Raw genomic sequence first — 22,941 nt, 5'->3', positions numbered from 1 at the left:
AGAAAGGGAGAGATGAGGAGAAAGAGAGATGGCCTCTCTGGGTGCAGCAGCACACAGGCACAGAGCTGTGAGTTCCCAGGCAAGACGGCATGAGCTGCCTATTTGTCAGCATTGATCAACCCATTAAGGGGCTGTGGTGGGAAGCATATTGGTTTTGGAGGCCAAAGGGGCAGAGAGAGACAAAGATAAAGCAAGACGGGGGGTTGTGTTGAACTCCTTTCAGCCTCGGCAGCCACACGTCTATAGGATGAAAAACCCCTGTAGTCCATCTCTCCAATGTCTATCCAGTTCATTTTGCAGGGGCCCAACGGGAAGGTAGTACATGTGATTTGTCTTACAGCATCTCTGGAAGCTCAACTGTATGTGTTATCTTAGCGTTCTGCCGCTGCAATGCTAATAAGGAAGTAGCTATAGCTTCTCAGACGGACAGTATGTCACTTGTCCTCTTCCTTAGTGTGTGTATGCATGTGTGTAGGCAAAGGGTGGGTGGTGAGGGGGTGGAGGTGGGGGGTGGGTCCTGGCCCTAGGGGAAAGCAGGCTGCCTCTTTGCCCAGCCTCTGATGAATTCATATAATTAACTCTGCCTTGATCTGTTGGCTAATCCTGCACTCAGTAATAAGGGATTAAAATGTCACCTAAGCCACCTGCTGTTATTGAGCCCCTAGACTTTTTGTGCCTCTGTGTCTGTGTGTGTGTGTGTGTGTGTGTGTGTGTGTGTGTGTGTGACAGTGAGAGAGAGAGAGAGAGAGAGAGCATGAAAGTAAAGTGAACTTCAAGATTTCTGTGCAGTAGCCACGTGTGCTAGATACATTTCCCCTGTTTGCATGAGAAAATGTATGTAGAGGACACTGTAGAGTAGCTCAAAGAAGCAGACATCTTAACTGGTGCCATATGCATGTGAGCGCTGCTCACAGCTCCATAGTTTGGCATCAAGCTGAACTCCATAATTTGGCAGGAAGCTGGAGCAGACGCTGCTGCAGACTCGCTCTGAAAACTCATTGTCACAGTCACTAAAAAGGGACATGAAAGTGGGACATGCTGGAAGGTGGGAGTTGAGGAATCTTTTTTTCCTCCCCTCTCACTATGACCTCCTTGGACCAAGTAAAGAAAAAAAAGAAGAAAGAAAGAAGAAAGAAAGGAGTGCCAATTGGTTGGCTAACAGCCCACGGACCAACGGCCAGCTTGCCTCGCCTGCCTGCCGGCCACCTCCGCTCGGTTGCCTAGCAACCACAAGTGTACTTTTGGGTTGTCTAATGACTCTTGTTGCTGCAGTGGCTCAGGGGCTACTAATGAAGCCTCCTGACCAATCGCTGCCGTTTAAGACCTGGAAGCTGACTGATCACTGGACAGGGATCTTGGGACTTCGGGCTACTCTAAACCTCTTATGTGAGACAAATTCTTCCCCCAAACCTGAGCTGCTGTTAAGACACTCTCTCTCACACACACACACATATACAATATGTGCACATAACACACCTTACAGTAACTAACTGCTTACAATGCTCCAACTGACCTTAACTCTCTCCACCGCATACTCACATACATCAATGGCCAAGTATCCTCATACGACGGTTCCAGCTCTGTCTCCTAAAAATTATGTTCCCATACAACGAAACTGCATTGTGAATTACATTTCGAGGGAAACGTATTTTGTAGCGGATAACGCCTGTTTTTGACGTATCACAAATATGTTTATAATGATAGTTTGCGGAAGTCCGCGTAGGGAGGAAGTCGGAGTGGTGGATGGGTCAAACAAACACAGGACTTCAGCCCAGGAAGCCAAATGTCAACGTTCACATATTTTAATTTACGTCCATAGCTTAATAACGTAACAAACATCACCCATCACCTGTCATTTTAAGCCATGATGTTTTTTTTACTAACCAATGAGTTTTGTTGCATTTTTTGTTATGTTTTGTTTCAATTTAGAACATTAACCACATGTTGAAAATGGTTTAAAACTGCGACTGTAAACGGCAGAAAATATGTTTCCCTCAAAACATGATTGAGGATGCTGTTTAGTTGTATGGGAGACAGAGTTGAAAGGTTTGTAAGAAAAATTATTTCTCATTTTTGGTGCGTTCTCATACGAATGACGAGCAACATGAGCGATCAGTGCGCCTGCACAAGCCCCCGCAGTGCAGAACCTGTTTCAGCAACAAAACTATACCTGGTTAGTTTTAGAAAAAGATCATGGTTTAGGTTCAAATAAATGTTTGTTACATAAAATAAGTAGGCCTACGCTTGTTACGTAACTTAAGTAGGTGGAGTTAAGTTATGTAAAAGGTTAGGTAAAATAAGTCAATGTTGACTTTTGGCTTCACACGGGACACTGACAGCGGCCTCTTGGGAGAAAGTCCTGTGTTTGTTTGACCCAACCATCCACATCGACCACCTCCTTATACAAACTTTGTTGCCTTTATAAGTCACCTGACTTCCTTAGATGCAGCCCTGTACGTCCTGGCTCACGATTGCGTGGGTTATATACAAATAAGAGTGCATTACTTTTACTTTTAAGTACGAACAGTGAATGAGAACAGCCTGCAATGTTTCACCCTACTTTAACTTTGCCTAAGACTCACATGTAAACATATGACGAATGATACTGTCCCAGTCTGGCTGTTTAATGCCATACAAAGATGATAATAATGATGCTAAGGGCCCCTTCAGCCCTTGATCCACACTATAAACACAAACCAAAAGGACTCTATGTCTACTCTGTTCTCCCAGAGCCTCAGTAAGCCAGTCTCCGACACACACAGTAATGGCTGTGGCTCAAACATCTGGACTCCTTCCCCCTTGAGAACATAAGGAAATTTAGTGACGACTCGTGATATCGCTTTTGCTTGTTAGTTTTCTGCAAAGTCGAACACTATCAACATTGTCCGCCTTAGGAAAAATGACAATGATGGTGTATATTTACCTACATTTTCACATATTAGCAGAAGAAGTTACAGTTAGCATTTACATCCGTGTGTGTGTGTGTGTGTGCGGGTCCATTTGTATGCGCTTAAGTCTGAGTCTCTATGTGTGTGTGTGTGCGGTTTCATCCGCTTGTCTTTGTGATGCGTCCGTCATCTCTCTAAGCTTTGTTCCAGTGTCACAGCATATTGCTAGGCGAGTACATTACGTCCCCCAGGGTGTCACCATGTATACGCTTGTCTATACATGTCTTAGGTCTATATTTGGCCGTGGTCAACTGCTGTCAAGTGCTGCGTTGCCTGAGGGCCCAACACCCACTGTTCTGCCCTAGCTGACTGATCTGAGGGGGCAGTACCGTGTGCCATTCACTGGCACTCGCATGTTGGACCTGTCTGCGTGGCCTAGTTAGAAAGATAGGCCCACTGCTGACTGAAGCCAGAAAAACACCATGCCAAATATAAAACACAAAGCCAAATATGACATGCGTGGGTAGCCGCAATAAGCAAGGGTCTTCGAGGGTGGCTCGTAACACCTACCCTTTTTTCACAAAAGGAAAGATGGGGATATTATTCCTGTTGCAGAGAAGTTACAAGATCGAGTGTTTTTCTGTTTTCATACTCAAACTCCAGGGAGGGAGAAAAAAATGAAACCATATAGACAGGGGAGCAAAGAGAGCCAGGGGAGTTTTTATTCACGCCATGCAGTTTTTAAAAGGGTTTTTTTATGTTAGCTTGGCGACGTTTTGCTTTCACCTCACTATAAAATGGTTCTTCAAAGGTTGTTTATCGATTCCCTGCTGCTAACCTTTCACAAGCTGTTTCACGGCTACGCTGCTCGGTGGCTCTCAATGGCTTCCAGGAGGAGCAGGTTGGGGCAGGGTGGGGTTGGCTGTCCAGACCAGTGGCACATTGGCCACCTCTCTAGGTAGAGATGTGGAAGGGATGGAGGCAGAGGAAGAGGAATTGCCGAGGGTCAGGGATGAGCAGGATATAGCTGGTGACTGGGAGTCTGGAGCCAGGAGGGGACAGGAAGAGCAAGGGCCAGCCTGAACGGACCTCTCCCTGTGGGGCTGGGAGTGGCTGATGTAATGGCATTAATCTCCAAGTGCCATCTGACACCCAGTGTGGCTCCGTCATTGAAAAGTGCTAATTCTGCTGAACTGTGAGGGGAATTCAGGCATCTCTAGAGGCAGTGCCCTGGATTAATTAAACACGTTGGCATGGAGCACCGAACAGATTCATCTCTTTTACGGCATCGTCACTGTTTGATTTTGTGCGTTTAGCTCACAGAGCAGGACAAACTCAAGACATTAACGCCGGGAACACGGCCACATTTCACTTCCCACTTCACATATTGTAGCCGTTGCTCCAATCGTTTCGTGCTAACCTGGGATTTCCCCTCTCTTCCTTCTCTCTCTCTCTTTCTCTCCAGATGAACCGGCCCATCCAGGTGAAGCCAGCCGACAGCGAAGGACGAGGAGGTAATTAACCTTCTCCTGGTCTCCATTGCACACACCCCTTAAAACACACACACACACACACACACACACACACACAGATGCAAACACACAAATACACTGGAACAACGCACACGCAATCCTTAATATTCTGCTCTCACTTGAGACACACTGGGAGTTAGTGGAGTAGCCCGTAATATAGGTCACTTGCTTCTATTGACTTCCCATCTGTGCCAGCAGAGGGGCTGTCTCAGGTTCACAGTCACTGGGAGCGGTTCAAAGACAAGACAGAGAGACATGGAGAGAAAGAGAGAGAGGGAACGGAAAATAATGGGGAGTGGAGGATCTCCATCCCCTGATCTCCATGGAGTGATAGTAAAGTCTGCTTACAGATAAGAGGCAGTGGAATACACCCCAAACATACACAGACACAGATAAGAACGAACACACAAACTTATAGAAACATCCCAGAGCTATTGCTTGGAGAGAGGCAGTATCAATTTGAGTGAATGTATTAATTTAATAGCCACTATATGACGGGAAAAGACAGCATAAGTCTCTCAAAGTGGGCCGTATCATTATGTAAGGAGTTAGGAACCTCGGTGTGCTGTGGTATATGCAGTATCTGTTTTTGTCTAGAAGTAAGAGTCGATATCTACAATATCTACTATAAATGTACCCATAGTACACATACCTACCTACTTCTCGAACTGTCCACCTACAGCCCGTTCGCACACAAAAGGCATTTAGCGTGCAATAAGTAAGTCTTCCTTGATTTCTGCTTGTATTTGTATGCCAAGTATCCTGTAGTGACTGCAATGTAAATGCATCCGCGTATAAATGCGACAGTATGAGTTAGTGACATAGTATAAAAAGCGAGAAAGACCACTTACGGTGGGCGGGTCCAACAAAACACCGGACTTTTAACCAAGAGGCTGGGGTTCCAGACTGTTAGTTGTTGACCAGTATTTTGTTCTGTAATTTACGTTAGTGACGTTTTGTTACATGACGATTGTCACATATTTGGGGCGGCTTTGGCTCAGAGGTAGAACAGGTCGTCCACCCATCAGTTTGATCCCTGACTCCTCCAGTCCAAATGTCGAAGTGTCTTTGGTCAAGATACTTAACCCCAAATTACTTCCGAATGCTGTGCCATCGGCGTACGAATGAGTATTTAGACTAGATAGATCCTGATGGGCAGGTTGGCAACTTGTATGGAAGCCTCTGCCATCAGTGAATGAATGCTTGTGTGAATGGGTGAATGCTGACATGTAGTGTAAAGCGCTTTGAGTGGTCAGAAGACAAGAAAGGCGCTACATACAGTAAATGCAAGTCCATTTAAGCCCAACCATGATGTTTTTCCTTAACCTAACCAAGTGGTTTTCTTGCCTGAACCTATCTGTGGACGTTGGTGTGGCGAACAAATGACATGTGAAATGGCTAAAATGCGTACTCATGACACGCGGAATGTCCGTTTAAGGTCATGATATTTATACGCCTTCCCATAAGACCGGGTGGCCACCGAGCTGCCTATCTATCTGTCTGCCTCATTAATAGTACTGTCACATGATTACATTGGGATAATATAGTATAATATAGACTGTTGAATAGAGGTTGAATCATCTAAAAGTCAGAAAATCCAAGTCAGATTCAATTCAATATGTGACGTGAGAAAGCTGAACTCCATTGGCATACTGTAAATGCATCAATGGGGGCAATTCTACCAGTTAAATTGAAGAATGTTCTTCTTTAAAAAGTAAACCCGCCCGTTTAAGGCAAGAATCGTGACATTAAATTGTACCAATTGTACTTTGACATTGTACAGATTCTCTCGCCCAGCCTCCTCCTCCCTCCATCTTTAGTCTGACTGACATGGTGATTGACTAGATCATTCTGAAGCCATTTGTGGCTAACATCACCGAGGTTAATGCAGATTAAGCCTGTTAAAGATTTACATGGGTGGAATTGGATCTAATTGGACCGGTCTGTGTCTGCCCTGTGCTTGCGTTTCAGAGTGGTGATTTAGACTGCCTAGGTCAGATTAGACTGAGCCACTTGGCTGATTTATGTGGTCAAGTGTGAATCAGATGGCCCATTTCTATTGCCACACACACCCCCGCGCAGATCCGATTTTTTGTCATGGCGGCACTTTAATTAACGGCCATCTAAAAACAGGCAAAGTCTGACCGACAAGGCCTGGGCGAGAGCCAATCGGCATTCTCACCAAGATAAATTGGATCTCTGGACTTAAGAGGGGAGGATGGATGGGTCCCAATATCAATTACTACCCTTTTTTCAGCAGAAAGAGAAGGGAGATGAACGGGCAGTGTGAATGAAATACAGAGAGCTCTTAGGCTGGCACAGCCCCTGCTAGTCTGTCAGATGCACTTTCTATATGGGAGGACAGGATAGAACACAGCGCCGAATGAAATAAGACCAAGCAGACAGGCCCCAACAGAGATATTGAGCGTTAATGGCAACAGGAAGTCAGCAGACAGGCCAGGGAAGTAAACCACAGTCACGGCTGACAATGAAATGAGATTTACTATGAAGGCCTGTGGTTAAAGGAAAATAGACAGCCCAGCTAGGACTGACTAAAGGAGAGAAAGGAGCGAGGGATTCATCTGTGCAAGGCTGAGGAGCAGCCAGGTACACCAGTCCCAGTGGGGCCTCTCGATTGTCAAACCCAGGGCTACACTGGGACATTTGTTCCTCTAGAATGGAGTCACATTTATCACAACCAAGACATCAGCAATTATCTGTCATGGGAACTTGTGCAGAGGTCTCCATTACGTGCCTGTGCAGGCATTAGGGCCCATTACTCCATTTGGAGACTACGGTAGCCCCTCTTTTGTTCACGGTGTCCCTGAGAGACGTCCTCTCTCTGGGGATATGGGAGTGTCAGGAGGAGAAGTAAAACCAGAGCTCAGAAAATGACTAGGGGGGCCCCAGCGCCGCACAATCCTCCCGCTCAGCTGCCATTGTGGATAACAGAGCTGATTCTCTGGCTGTCTATTACGATGACTCATGTCTTATTTTATTTTTTCCCGTGGATTATCAAGAAAGAATAGAGCATGTGAGGGGAGCTTCACAGCCTTTAAATCTATTTCTGTTCCTTGAGTCAGCCGACCTCTTCCCCACAAAGTCCACATTTATCTGATGCGCTTACCACCGCTTTTTTTTTCCTGCCCAATTCTATCAAACCATGAGTTCAACTCAGAGATACTGAGGCACAATCAAGGCATGAGTCTCCTGCTCACTCGCTCTGTGGTCAGCGCAGGAACAGACACGCTACTATATCTCCACTTGAAGCCCAAGCAATTTGCTTCAATCCAAAGGGGGCAGAAATGAGGAAAAGTTGCTCTTTCTCTCCGTTGCATCCCTCGCTTCCTCCATCTCTCAGTCTCATTGGTACTGCATGTGCAAAGGGAGAGATGGAGCGAGTGATAGTGAGAGAGGTGGGGGATTCAGTACAAGGCCCATGGAGGAATGCGAGCGAGTGAGAGATGGAAGACAAAAAGAGCGAGAGGGGAAGAGACGACAGGATGAGAAAGTTAACGGAGGGTGATGGAGGCAGCTGAGTGAATCTCAGCAGTAAATCATCTCAGAGCCGCCCCGTCCCTATCTCCTCCTCGCCTCGCCAGGAATCTTTTTTTCCCCCTGACCTTGTCTGCCGCTGTCTGTGAAGAAAAGATGGGGCCAGATTATCTATGATTGGAGATGGCCATTATCTAAACACAATCTTGGAGCCAGGTCCCACTCCTCGAGCCACTGCTGTGAGACTGGAGACCACACTGATGAGAAGAGAGATGACGGGTCAGCCGGCAACACCCTCTCCTTTTATTAACTCTGATAAGATGGTTTCAACACTCCCCTCAAATGCCCGGCAACCTCCATCAACATCGACTTTTTCACAAAGTGCCACTCTCAGTGCATTTGTCTGCACACAGTCTCTTTACCCTACTTGTTTATTAGCTCCCCATACTTTTGTTTTATTGGATGCTTATAGACTGCCAGGAGCATTGCAATCCCTGCATTTTATACTCGGCAGCCCTGCGCGAGCCTTTTTAATATCTTACCCATGCCTTTTGTCCGTCTGGCTGAGGGGAAGTCTTTGTGAATGGGTCGTGTTTGTCCTTGCCAACCTGCTGTTCTTCAGAAGGCTGACCCCAGCCGGGGCAGTGAAGAGATTGACAGGACCTTAAGATGTTGCGCGCTGTGCTGTCATGCCCCACCCCAGCAGGTAGGGAAGAGTGAGGGCTGCTGGCTGGCTCAGTCTGGCAGGCCACAGGGGAGGAGGGGCTGTCTGGAGGCACCTCATGCCCACAGAAGAGCGCGCTCCACTTTACATGCAAATGAAGCCAAAAGATCCCTCTGTGCCTCTGGACACGATCTTGCAAAACTCGGAAAAGTCAAGAAGAACCCCTGGTAGCGGTGGATATGTGTGTGCTGAGGAATGCACACAGACATAGGGACACTTAAAATAATTCAAGGATTTCCAACGGTGACCATTGCAGGGTATACATTTAAGGTTTTAAGGCATTGATTTACTTTGTTGCAGAGATCCACGAATGGGCCATCAGAGAAGAGGTTTCTAATGTAGAAAAAGAAGGAGTTCAAATATTTGAACGGAAGCCGCAACAGGCAAATTCTCACAAGTTTCCTCAATTTTTCAGTGCTGGTTTTTGATCATGAATACCAGAAGGTTTAAAGCTCCCCTCCCACGTCCCTGGGTAAATGGATGTGACAGCTCTAGTGGTATAAGTAATGCATTTACAAACAAGACGCCTGTATCCTCTCATCGTGCCTGATACACTGACAATGTGAATGTTTGTTCTCCTCTGATTATTCCATTTACCACCTCACTATACTGGATAATCCACTTGCATACATCAGATTGGGACCAGCAGCAGAAAGGTTTAGTGTGCGGTTGCACATCATTTTCACTGGGATGGGGTTTTAATTACTTCTGTTAGCTGGGTAGGAATTAAACATGAGTTATAAGGAGAATGGGGCTTATTGAGTTGTTGAAGATGCTGCGTAAAGGCAAAAGGAATGATTGTGGGGGTGGAGAAATGCAGCTGTACAGATATCATGTAGGTTGTTTTACAATGACCTCACTACATTACTTTCAACGTATCCTAATACAACGGTTCGTATGATATCTTACAAAAAGTTATTTCTTGTCTTACGTTTGTTTTCCTACGAATGTCCATGTGCCAATTTCCACTCGTTACATGTCTATACAGTCCTTTCAAAATAAATTTCCATCTTCACAATTTAGTTAGGTTTAGGCAACAAAACTACTTAGTTAGGTTTAGGAAAAGATCATGGTTTGGGTTAAAATAACTCCGTAAGTGGCGTAACTTAAGTCGGAAGTTACGTGACAAATACGTCAACGTTGACTTCTGGTTTCCCATCAGGTACAAACAGCGGTCTCCTGGGCAAAAGTCTGTTTTTTTTTTACCCACCCATCCATCCTGACCACCTCCCTATGCGGTGTTTGTCACTCTTTATACTTCTTGGTTCACGATTACGTGGATTACATATGAATTGATTTCATGGGATGTATACATATTACAGTGCATTACCTTTAGTAGGTATAGCTGCGGACGGTGTATGAGAATGGCTTTTTACTTTACACTTTCTACATTAATTTAAAATCTGCATAGTGACAGTGAATAATACATCAAGTTTGAGCATGTTTTTAATTCTAACATTATATTGATTTGAAATAAAACACTATTACTGTCACTGTTACTAAAATACAGTTGCTGCTGTAATACAACAGGATATTTACTGTATGAACAGTCTCACTCTGTAAATTGGTTGAGTGGGTGCATAACTCTGAAATTCTTCAGTGTTCTACTGGCATGTTGTACTTAAATCTCTATCAAGCACTATTTGTTATTATTAATATTAATTAAAATGATCCCCTGTAATTTAAAAGTTGTTCAGACTGCTGATAGTGATAATGAATATTACACTCCCACGCCCCTGCTAACAGCTAATATTTCTAGGTTCATAACTTAAGAATGTCAGCAAGCTGAGTTTTTTAGGTAACCCATGTCTGGCAACCTCCCTGGAGCTCCTGCTAACATCGGCATGTACAACAGGAGGTGCAGAGATCATGAGTACATTGCTGAGCATCAAACTGGAAAAAAAAAAAAATCCCTACAACTCCAACTTTACTTTGAAATACTGTACCGGCTGAAATCATCTCACTGTGGGCCAATTCCCATGCTAAGTAAAGGTTGTAGGCATATTTTTAATGTTGACCAGCAGTTGCAAAATGTGAGATACATGTCTATGCTGCATCGTAAACTTTTATTTTTAAGTTAAAATGCTTCCATTTGTCTGTATGTTGTTTTTCTCCGCTCCATCCTGAAAGCCATTTATCCCCAATAGCTTTCAGTAATCCTTTTCACTCATTGCCATTATCACAAGTAATTGTCCCTCACTCACTTTGCAAACCTCTCTTTGCTATACTTTAGTTAATTCAAAACAACAACAACAAAAAAGTATGCCATAACTCTAAGATGACAAGAAATAAAATTTGTGATCTGGCAAGTTTTATGATCAAAAATGTTATATATCTGTGACTTTTGTTCTGCGGTATGTCTAAACTAATTGTAAATAGAATGTAGCATATGCTGGCAAAGAACATAAATATAACAGTTTATTGATCCCTAAGGGGAAATTCAATTTGTGGATGTGTAGCATTGTCTTCTGTTTTCCGAGTCCTTTTACTGTACTTGATACAGTGCTATTCCCTCCACTTACTTTCCCTCGGTTGATTTCTTTTTAAGGCTGCAACTAACATTTTTTCTATATTAATAACTACCCCACAAATTAGTCAGTTTTATTAATGAATAAATATAACTGACTGCCAGTGATTACTTGTCGAACGTATAATAATGAATCAATTGATTAACTGCTTTCGCCATTTCTTTCATAAGAAAGATAAAGATAATCTATTAATGTTACTACAAAAAGTAGCATTGAGGTAAAGTTTTTGGGAGTAAATGAGGCTTGTAAAAGGTGAATTATCCCCTTAAGTTATTGGGGCAAGGGAAATGAATGTCTGTTAAGGATGCAAAAGTCTCATGGCCTGAGGAATGTTAACTCCAGATTATAACAATGCTAGATCACAAAAGAGTGTTTTTGACAACATCATCCCAAAAGTGTCTATTCTAGGATTTCTGTTTTCTCTCTCAATGATGTGCAAATGTATAATGCTCATTATCTACTCTGAGAGCAAATGGCACCTTTTGATTCCAAACAGACTCCTGCCTTTACATAACTGGCACATAAAGTATATACAGTAAATGGTGAAAGACAAAGTCTAACTCAATATTAAGAAGCTCTGTACGCCTACATGTGTGAGCGTGTCTGGTGGCAGGCCTGCCAGGCAGCAGCGCAACCAGCATCAGGCTTTTCTAATGAGACCATAAGAAGCACAACTTCTCTGTTGTGCTGCCTGGAACATTACTCTGCTTTTGAAATGCACCCAGCGGCCTAGCAGGCATCTTTTATCGTTAGATGCAGCTGTCCATGCTTTCTGAACACTTACTACTACCAAGTTTCCCTGACTGCTACCAGCGGGCAATAAATGATAGAATCATGAAAAAAAATGTATAAAAAATAAATATTTACCACAACACAGGAGAAGGGGAGTAATTATTTAAAGAGAATATTCCCATTATTGCCAAACAAAAGCAGAAACTTTTGAAAAGTAGACTTCACAGCAACTGATTCCTTGCCTGGAGAGAAAGAGTAAAGTGAGGGATGACAATAAAGGGTAAAGAGAACAATACAGGGAGGGCAATAGAGAGACAAAAGGAGATGAGAGGAAGGGAAAAGCACAATCTATATGCATGCATATACTGCAGCCTACAACGCAAGTAGCACTTTATTCCAGGGAGAGAAGCATCAATCTTGACAGCATATGGCGTCTGTGCAAAATCCATTAATTTTTAATATACCGGGCGCTGAAATGAAAAGGCTTCCTGAGACAAGCAATTGTCAGATGTCAGTAGTGTTTTGATAACTTTTTTGATCTCCTTTTTTTTTTATTTGCATTCATAAAACGGTGCTGTCCACATGCCACCTCGGTTTGGACATGGCTGGAGACTGACATGGAACCATTTTTCCACACAATTGCTCCCACCTTCAGTCGGGAGATGAGGAAAAAATGACAAGGAAGTGAGTGTGCACTGGCAAAGGCCTGAACATAATATTATATGTTTTCACACACATGCATACAGGCATTAATACTGTACACATATACAGTACTGTACATATAATAAAAAATATCTTCTTCCATTTTAAGTAGGGCTGTCAATCGATTCAAATATTTAATCGTGATTAATCGCATGATTGTCCATAGTTAATGCCGATTAATCACAAATGAATCGCACATTTTTTTATCTGTTCAAAATGTATCTTAAAGGGAGATTTTTCAAGTATTTAATACTCTTATCAACATGGGAGTGGGCAAATACACTTGCTTTATGCAAATATATGTATATATTTATTATCGGAAATCAATTAACAACACAAAACAATGACAACTATTGTCCAGAAACCCTCACAGGTACTGCATTTAGCATAAAAAATATGGTCAAATCATAACATGGCAAACTCAAGCTCAACAGGCAACAACAGCTGTCTTGACTATGACTTGGCCCAAACTGCATGTGATTATCATAAAGTGGACATGTCTGTAAAGGGGGGATTCGTGGGTACCCATAGAACCCATTTTCAGGTCAAGGGACCCCCTTGAAAATGACCATGACATTTTTATTTCTTGCCAAAATTTAGCAGACGTTTGGAGCGTTATTTAGCCTCCTTCTCGACAGGCTAAATGACATGGTTGGTACCAATGAATTCCTTAGGTTTTCTAGTTTCATATGATACCAGTATGTTCACTCTAGCTTTAATACTGAGCCCGCTACAACCTAAAAATCACAAGTTGCGTTAATGCGTTGAAGAAATTAGTGGTTAACGAGTTATTATCACATTAACTTTGACAGCCCTTTAAGCAACTTTAAGCCTATGTACCCTTGAATCTGCTAATTATAAATTAATGTATACAGAATATATGTCCCGGGATTAATTAGTGGTGTTGCGAGGATTCAATGACACAAAAAAAACCCATCAAAATGATGTAGCCAGGCTTCATAACTACCACACACACATTATTATTTTAAAGTAGTGGCAAGGTTTGAAAGTGCAGATTACAAAGGTCTCTTCACAGTAGAGCGGAGAAGTGCTGTAGAGCTCAAATGTTCTCCAGCTGTGTGGCTCAGCTCTGTTAGAGGGATAAGATGAGCCCCCTCTCAATGAGAGATAAGTACCAAGAGGTCAAACAGTCGGCTCAATGAGTTCTGTCATACTTCTGTATCCTCAGACAGTTCCATATGAAGGTCCTCACCCCTCTTAATGCAAATACATGACTGCACTTAAAAGAATATTCTTTTTTTTTTCTCCTCTAACCACTTTTAATGGAGTCGTTGTGCAGAGGTTGCATTACAAGATATTTATTCATATTCATAAAACGCCAATTTAAAGCTAGCAGGCGGCCATAGGAGATGAGCGAGAACATGCAAAATCCAATAAGAGCTGCTTTGGAGACAGGTGCAAAGTGGACTAATTAATAGCAATCTATACTCTGGCCAGGGCATGCAGTGGGCCGACTGAGACGCTCTGAGGTCAGGCAATGAAAAGATAGCAGCTCCAAATTCATTTTCTCACCGTGGCTCTCCCAAAGGAAGGCTCCCAAGTACACTCGCACTTCCTTTAAAGCCTTCACTGGGGTGTAATTTATTTTTGCGTTTGCCAGCACATTTTGAAAGTTCATTACTTCGCTCATGGCTTGTTAATTAGCCTTGTAAAGCCGCCATTAGATCTCCTCGGGCCAGGACCGAGATGAGACTTTTGTCCCAAAACATTAACACGCTGCAGGAGGCCTGTAAAACCGCACTCATGCCCGTTTAAGTTGTAACAGTGACACCTTGGTGAAAAGCTGAAAGATGGAGGGACAATCAAGGCAAAGTCATGTGTGCTCTGGACGCGGCTGTTGCCTCGTTTCATGTTTCACCTTTGCTGCCATGGACAGGGGTCAGGCTCGTTTCTCTCCAACACCTGTTCAGGGCTGACTTTACAGCTACGCAGCTCCTCCGCTGATGCCCGATATCCAGCTAGATGTCTGTCCTCCTGTCGGTCTTTGCTAAATCCCAGTCGACAGTATAAGTGGCTGTCTGTGTGGCGATCTCCTCATGGTTCTCGCTCACTTCCAACCTTGGAGCTCCGAGGGGTGGAGGGACAGTAATGAGCAGTAGCATCAGGCTCAGCTGGCGGGTGTGAGAAGCCCTGCTGTGTGAGGCGTGACTACAGGAACACGGACCGACACCACAGCTACAACACCGGCAGTAGAGACCGGGCAACGTGGCCTTATTGATTATGCAGGTGCTCATTTGTGTGGCCAAGCGGGTAGCAGGCACGTGTCTCATTTGAACTTTACAGGAATGGAACAGGATCTGATTTCCCCGCTGCAAAAAAAAAAGGAAGCCCTGGCGCTTTATTTTTAGAACAGCTGCGTCTAATGGGGCCTGGCAGGTACAGGAGGCGTCACATCTGTCGAGGCCCAGGTGATGCTCTCGCCCTCCGCTCCTCGCCCGCTCCCTACCAGTCAAATGACTCACGCTGAAGATCAACAGTGTCATTTCCAATAAACTCTTCTTCCTCTTCCTGCCACTTTCCATCAGTTCTGGCGATGGGTTCTTGCTAGTAGCCATTTCATTCCACAACACAGCGGAATAGGGGATGCATAATGTAAAAGATGTAAAGAAGATGAATGCACTGTCTAATGCCAGGGCACTGGGAAGATTAATTAGAAAAATCCAGCTTTCTGGCTGGCCAAAATGTAGAGGTATAGAGGCCATACATCTGAGCCAGAGTGCCCCCCTCTGGAGCTCAGGAAGCAACTCTGACAGTGGAGGTATTAGTGTAGGTGGAGCTGCCCTTCAAACTTCACTCCAGTTGAATATTGGTCAGGAATTTTGATATAGTCAGCACTCAACGTCAAAACAGATGTTAAATCACACTAGATTCAGCTTATATTTAGACTGTACAAAGGGGACTGCTTTCTCACTTTAACATTTTTCCTTGACCACTTACCCTTGACCTTTTCCTACGGATACAGTGTACAAAAGATGTCAGTTTAATAGCCAGAATGTAACCATGGTATTTCCATGATTCATACCTAGCATTGCTTTTAAGTGCACCCATCTTATTGTATAGCAGGGGTCACTAACAAGTAAGTCAAGCGCCACTTCACCGAAGAAACCATTCTAAAGAAAACCCAAAAGCCCTTCGCCTATGGCGGGACTGTAAGGCGATGACTGAAAAATTATTAGAGGACCATAAAAGTTAAACAGAAAAAAAAAAAGTCTGCTATTGGCGATATACAACTTGGTGGTATGAGTAGCTCTCGGCCACTTTCATTTTGTCAAATAAGCTCTTGGAGGAAAAAAGGTTGAAGGCCCCTGTTGTATAGAATTGGTCACAAATACATGGCCATTAAGAAGTAGGTCCTGCTCCAAGCAGCCCACAAGCATCTTAGTGACATTTTGACACAAAAAAATGAGGTAATCTATTCCTAGTAGTGGAAAGTATAAGACAGCTAAAGCACAGATTCAACAGATGTATTTAGTCAGGAGTATATATCACAATAAAAACTACCTACCATTCTTTTGTTTCAAGGCATGAGAACAAGACCTCAGAGCTTTCATAGTTTCATAGTCTCTGCAAACATCCTTCTCCATCATTGGGCTGTGAAAACTATAGGTCATGGTTACTTAGGTTACATTGTGCAGAAAAAAAAAATCTAATTTACCCTTTAACTTGTATACAGTGATATAGAATTATGCAGCGTGTGCACAAAATAGTAGGAAGAAAAATTCTCTGAATTGTGAATCTATAGCTAAATTTAAGTTTGTGTTTGTTGGAGTTGAAAAAAGAAGACAAATCTGCAAACCTTTGGCTGATAATTATCCATAAACAACGTTGCACTGAAAAGCTTCATCTGTTATTTCTGGGCGGCCAACACTGGGCAATGCGCATAATCATGTTCATTTTTTAATTCTACTTGACTACTTTCCAAAGTATTTATTCCCCGACTTCAACATTTCCATAAACATTCTGAAGAAATGTGAGTGCCTTAAGTTTGTCGCCTTGCAACATATTTTACATACTGTCAGCAGAAAGTGGAGCGGATGTGAAAGTATAGTCTTGACTAATTCGAACCGGTTAACACTGGCTGAGACAGTTTTGTTACTTTACCCGAGTTTATCATGGGATGGATTGTGCTGCAGAGTTTACTCTGGCTTATTATAACACCTACTCCTTTGGTGATGAGGAAATGTAACACCATGTTCTTGTTCCATGTTCTCTTTCAACTCAGTGACTTAAGCATCCAGACGATCTAACAGTTTGTCTACCTTTGCAAAATATTGCCGCTCCTTTACCTGAAACCCACAGCGCTCCAAACATCATCTCTATCAAACGTCACCGCGGCAGACTTGAATAACTCACTGGAAACAGGAATATATCTCCCTCATACCAGGGTGGGGTGGCACACCACACATCAGTGAGATCAACAACAATAACAACAGCAGCAGCAGCAGCAGCAGCAGCAGCAGCGTAGGCTCAACACAGCAGACTGCTGATAAAAAGGGGGGGGTTTGAGTTGTTCCTCTCAGCTCAGCAGAACGGTGCCATCAGCTGTAGCATTTGTCTGTTCTCTCCTTTCTTCCACCCTTCCTCCTTCCCTACCTCCCCCCTTCCTCTCTTCCTATCTAGAAGACAGGAAGCTGTTTGTGGGAATGCTCGGCAAGCAGCAGAGCGAGGACGACGTCCGGCGGCTGTTCGAGACCTTCGGCCAGATCGAGGAGTGCACCGTCCTGCGAGGGCCTGATGGGGCCAGTAAGGGTCAGAGCCCACACACCTCCCACTCTCTTTTTTCCCTGTCTGTCCCTCTTAATCCCTCCGTCTGTCTGTCTGTCTGTCTGTCTGTACATGTGCTGTCTCTCTCTTTCCGCTCCTTACATTTTTAGAACCACGCTTCACCTGCTGTGCACTCATTGACATCGTCTGCGATCCACTCTCCTCTTCTGAATAACTCATCCTCCCCTTCAGCTATTCTGCTTTTTTTTCCACCACCTCTTATGTGTCTCGCTCGCATTTCTTTCATACCTCATTGTCACCGTGCTCCGACACCTCCTCCCCTCCCACTTTCCTTTTTCTCACTACTCTCTGTATTCCCCTTCCCTTTTTTGTTCTCACTCTCCTTTTTTCTCTCCCTCCCGAACTCCCTCTTATGTCGTCTCTTCATCCCGGCAGCTCCTCTCACCCTGGGCTTGTACTCAACAAATCCATCACACAACACCTCGTCTTTCAGCTCACCCTCCTCCTCCTCCTCTTCCTGTTATCTGAAAAGCGGAGGGGTGTAATCATGTTTGTTTCCCACATTCCCGTCATCCCTCCCCAGAGACACCATTGGACGATAATGTCCTACTGTAAATAAAGCAGCCGGGCTCGGGGTTTCGCCGCTGTCACTCACTGTGCGGCAGATTTAGAACAGCTTATGCATTCATGTCTGTGGCGTATATGTGCTATTTAGTTAGTAGAGCGTGGTCAAATTAAAGATGGCTGTGAAATGTGCGATGCAGGTGGGATTGTTCGGTGAGAGCGAGAGACTCCCCCATCATCCTTTGATGGGTCTCACAGCCATATTTGGAGCGATAACGGCGGTGATATTGCTTGGAACCTCTACCTTCCTTTCCTCTCTGTCTGTTGACTGTGATTGATTCTCCTATATGAAGCATCTGGATGTGTGAAAAGGATGTGTGGGAAGGCAAGGGAGAGGGGTTGATAATGTGGGAGCCTTCTGAGTATATCAAAGAGAAAAGGCTGGCTATAGTGAACCACACGCCTATCTGTGTCTACATCTGTTCCTCTCACTGTTAATCCCGGGTCTATTGCTCTGCGTCGCCCCACCGGCCCACTACCTCTCTTTCTCCCTGGCTTGTTTCCTCTTTTGCCGCCTCTCCCTCTCTTCCTGTCTGCTCAGATGCCTCAAGCTGATTGACAGCACATGAAATGAAATAAGGCCGGTGCTGCTGTGTCAGACAGGAGCTAGTTTTCTCCCTCATTCGCGCTTTCACTCCTTTTCACCCTCCTGCACCCCATCTCTTTTTCTTTCTCCTCTCTTCACATGCCATACGTTTCCTGTGTTGGTATTTGTCTCTATTATCACTGGCTTCATCATTACCTTTTCTTCAAGTTCTCACTGCCATGAAATAGAAAAACTGTAGAGCAATGTTAAGTATGAATGCTAGCACCAGACAAAAGGTCTCATATATAGGTATCTGGTCGTATCACTCACTGTGCAACAGTCCCACGCAATCATTACGGGATGTCACGGCAAATTATTTTGCCAGCCGCCTCGCTTGGGATGAGGTTCCTGTAATTTGAATGAGACAGACCTTGAAATTGACAGTGCTATCTGTTCCATGATGGAGGCTTTGTCCCCTGTTGATGTAAATTTATGCTACTCAGAAGCTTTTCAGCGCCCCTCTTCACCCAATAAAAAGGCCGAGAAGTTTAACATCCATCTCTCTGTGGCGCTGCTCCTCAAAGTACTTTCAAAGTGCAACACTTGCTGCCAGAGTTGAATGGAGCCCTGGATTGTCAGGAAAAATAGAGAGATGGCTTTTAGGTCTATAATTAAGTTGTGTTATAAATGTCACCCATCCAGCGGGATGGAATTCATGCATACATATTATTACCCCGGGAATTCAAAAGGCAGTGCAGATCCTCTCGCTTGAAAGCAATACAATCTCTCTTTTTCCCCCCAACTCATTCTGAGCCATCAAATTCAAAAACTCAAATGTGCACTATAATTTATGAGGCTGTAGCACTTCCAATTCTTCTGAGATGTTGTGCTCCGTGTCCCTGAACTTTTTTTTTTCCTAGGTCAGGAAAAGCAAGGCTACAACATTGTTTTTTTTCAGTGGAGAAATTTGAGGACATTGTATGTTTGACATGACTTTGCCGTTGATGGTGTACGGCCAAGCCCTGCAGTTTTGAGGGTCTTTCTGGTTGGGCTGAGCTGCTGGGGTCACTGGGATTCTGGCACATATTCGATAGCCTTGTTAGGGAACCAGCAGCACGTTATCTCGCCTTGCAAAACAAAAAGGCTTTTGCGAGAACAAACTGCCCCTTATTATTTCAACTACAAAGGTTAAATGCGTTTGTTCCTTCAAAGACGGACTCGCAGTCAAATGGCACACTGTAGGCTGACACATTTCAGTTGGACAAATGAAGACCTTTCCTGCCTCTACCCGGAGGGGCGTTCAAGTGAAGTAAAAGGGTGCTAGAGTGCTGTGACAGAATCAAAGGCTTCTTTGACTTATCTGTTTGCCTCTGTAGATCTGTATAGCTTTGAGGACATTTGACAGTACAGGAAACTTGTGGCCTTTACTACTCACCACATTTCTGCACACAACAGTTTCACCTGCCTACCATTTATTGTGTGGCTGGAATGTGGACGGAAAGCCTCAGGTAGAGGTGGAAATTGTCTTCCATTGATTGTGCACATACTGCATGTTCCTCAGTTCAATCTTCTTTTTATTTTTGTCAGGAAATTATTAATTTGTTTGTCTGGGAAGCAAAGCTGACTCCTGAGATGTAAAAGTGAATGCTAGACACAGAACACCCACTGAGCATACCTATCAGTGCTTATAATTTAAATGAATCATCACGACTCCGTTGGGAATGTAGAGTGAATAAATGTATATGAACATAAGTAACCGTTTTAAATAGGTATCAGCAGTTCTCAAGAAACCAGGGATTGAACTCAGGAAAAGCCTGAGACACCGGTGCTTCTCGATTAATGAAAAGGGGGCAGAATTAATCCACGAGTTTGTTAATTAGGTATCTCTTGACTTAACACATGAGCTACCTGAAGGCAAGGATAAGAATAGGACATAACAGAATACCTCGTGCAGTCTATAACGACCATAAAGCTTAGAGAAATAGCTCCTGTTTAATTTAACGGCTTTTGGAAAATTACCACATTTCAGTTCCACAGTATTTCACTTCTCTTTATGTTGTAGTAATTTAGTGCCCGTTCTTACCTACAGTACACTGATACACTATTTAATCATGTGGTTAGGATATGCAACCTCCCAAAACACATATTGTGCATTATTATTATCCACTTGAATCATTTCTAACTTCATTTGAAATGTTAATGCAACGAGGCTCCAGAACGCTGCTGCCAACGCCCGCTCCCTTGTCTTCCGGCCAACTTTTTATGTTGACTTTTCCTTTTGTGCATTAACTACACAACAGATTTAAGATGATTTGAATGCCCCTTGAGCAAAGCCCCCCCACCTCCATCTGAAATTACATGCGAGCAAAGATTCGGTTAGATGGGCAGATTATAATACTATGCCTTTGTCATCATAATCTCTTTTATGAGTGACTGCACACAAATCACAATGTGTAAATATTAAACAGATTAATAATCACAAACAAGTCAGGATAGTAAATGCCTTGGCTCCATGCTCCGAAGTGGAGGGGGTGGAATTAGAAGTGGGCGAGGGACAGGATGTTCCACGCAGCTAATGCTTTCACTACAATTAGACTGATTTATTCAGAGTTATGCGCTGAACACACAAATGGCAGAATATATTTACAAACCAGATAACATGAAAACAATGGTAATGAATAGTGTTTTTTTTCCCCCATATTCAAGGCCATTCCCTGATGTTGTGCCCCTCCCTTCTATTTCTCTTGTTTTCTGTGCATACAGGATGCGCCTTTGTCAAGTTCTCCAGCCACGCAGAAGCGCAGGCCGCCATCAACAGCTTGCATGGTGGACAGACTATGCCTGTAAGTAACACACTTTGAAACACACTCATGACAGCTGAATCTTTGGTGTCAAGCGTATTTCAACGTAGTTGCAAACAGTTTCACACTTGATGTGGACAGTAGAAAGGAAAGTTTTCCAAGTGATATGATGTCAATTGGATGTCTATTCATGCCAGCTGTTTTGCCCATGGTGCCAGTTTTATGAAATGTTTGAGGTAGACTGGGAAAAAGTTTACAACAAAGATCGGTGGACGTTTTTGATTCTGTTTTCTATCCTGCCAAGAGAAAGACACTGACTATGCCTCCCTTTAGTTAAGTTTTCTATTCCACATGCATACGGCCACTGGGGGATGGATACCTCTTTTTAAAATTTAAAAATCTCATACATTTCAGACAAAAACATACAGACAAAATATACCAGAATGTCCTCTCTACTACTCTGTAGTATGTCTTTATATTTAAGGTACACACATTCACCATTAACTAGTACATCTAGTGCATATTAGTAGCATATCGGCTCTTTATTCGTCATTGTGAAACACTTATTAATGCCTTATTCTGCATGATAATATTCTACAACTACTAGGCCATTAACTAAGAGTTTTCCCCAAATAACTTCCTGCTTATTGATAGTAAGTAAGGAAGTTAATAATAATAAGCTTTGCTCAGTATGAGCCTTATAAGGTGGTAGTACAACAAGAATAGTCATTTTCCCTTTTCACTTAGAAAGTATGATCTACTCTTATGTCACAAAACACAAACAAGTGTTAATATTGTCCAAATAACTCTAAATTAGGGCTGCTCGTTTATGGCAAAAATCATAATCACAATTATTTTGGTCAATATTGAGAACGATTATTTAACTCGATTACTCATTGACTTTGGAGACATCATGCATTTAGAAAGAACATTTTGTAGCCTACATTTAAAGTCAAATGCATCGATCTGGTGATTTTGAGAGCAAAATTAAGAGGCTAGATCTATGAAGAACTGTGTGCTCTTGTAATCAATTTTGTGCTCTAGTAAACAATTTAATCATAAAGACATTAGTTGATGATGACAAAGATGACAAAGCAAAAAAGTCACACCCACAAAGCATGGGAAGACAGACGGGGTCAGTGTTTCAAGATGGGTCGGGTGGGTTGCAGATGCCACAGCCGCTGACAGTCACCCCGGCAGCAGGGAGCTCCGTCCCTCCCCGCAGGGACAGAGGGGACAGCGAGCACGAAGCGGCAAGGTCCGGGCGAGGGGTGCTGTAAAGCACCACCTTCACCCCGGGCATTTCCAAGCCGACCAAGGGATAGCCTCCACTGGGGAGAGTTCCCACGAGGGGATCCTCCCACACCAAGCGGCCGTCCCTGATTTGCCGAGCGGGCGAAAGCGCACCGCTGTAAAGGAAAGGGGTGCCCTGGATTTATAACACAACGCAAAACGAGAGCATCATTTCGAAATGGAATGCAGCGCAATAATCGTTTTATGTCGATTGTCTTGTATTCCTAATAGTTGAAAGCCAAAATCGTAATTGAAATTTGATTAATTGCACAGCCCTACTTTGAATTACTTCTTTCCTAACTCAGAATATGTTCCCCATTCTAAAGTGAGGTCTTGCTCATAACTAATTC

General features: G+C 43.6%; 1 protein-coding gene across 22 annotated transcripts in view; it reads left to right on the top strand.

Moving 5' to 3' along the window:
- si:dkey-205h23.2 (CUGBP Elav-like family member 4) overlaps positions 1-22,941 on the top strand; it is a 163,099-nt gene that overhangs the window by 101,756 nt on the left and 38,402 nt on the right. For 16 of the 22 annotated variants that reach the window (XR_005209784.1, XM_037791471.1, XM_037791445.1 and 13 more), the window contains exons 3-5: positions 4,354-4,402; positions 17,243-17,371; positions 21,261-21,340. Coding sequence is in view for 21 of the 22 variants with exons in the window: in XM_037791471.1 (XP_037647399.1) it covers positions 4,354-4,402; positions 17,243-17,371; positions 21,261-21,340 (258 nt within the window). In the remaining variant the exon portion in view is untranslated. The remainder of the gene's footprint in view (positions 1-4,353; positions 4,403-17,242; positions 17,372-21,260; positions 21,341-22,941) is intronic. The other 6 variants (XM_037791504.1, XM_037791494.1, XM_037791426.1 and 3 more) reach the window with 2 other exon arrangements.

The sequence above is a fragment of the Sebastes umbrosus genome, chromosome 2 (assembly GCF_015220745.1).
Source record: "Sebastes umbrosus isolate fSebUmb1 chromosome 2, fSebUmb1.pri, whole genome shotgun sequence".
In the NCBI taxonomy this organism is placed as follows: Eukaryota; Metazoa; Chordata; class Actinopteri; order Perciformes; family Sebastidae; genus Sebastes; species Sebastes umbrosus.
This window is presented reverse-complemented; position numbering and strand designations above follow the sequence as displayed.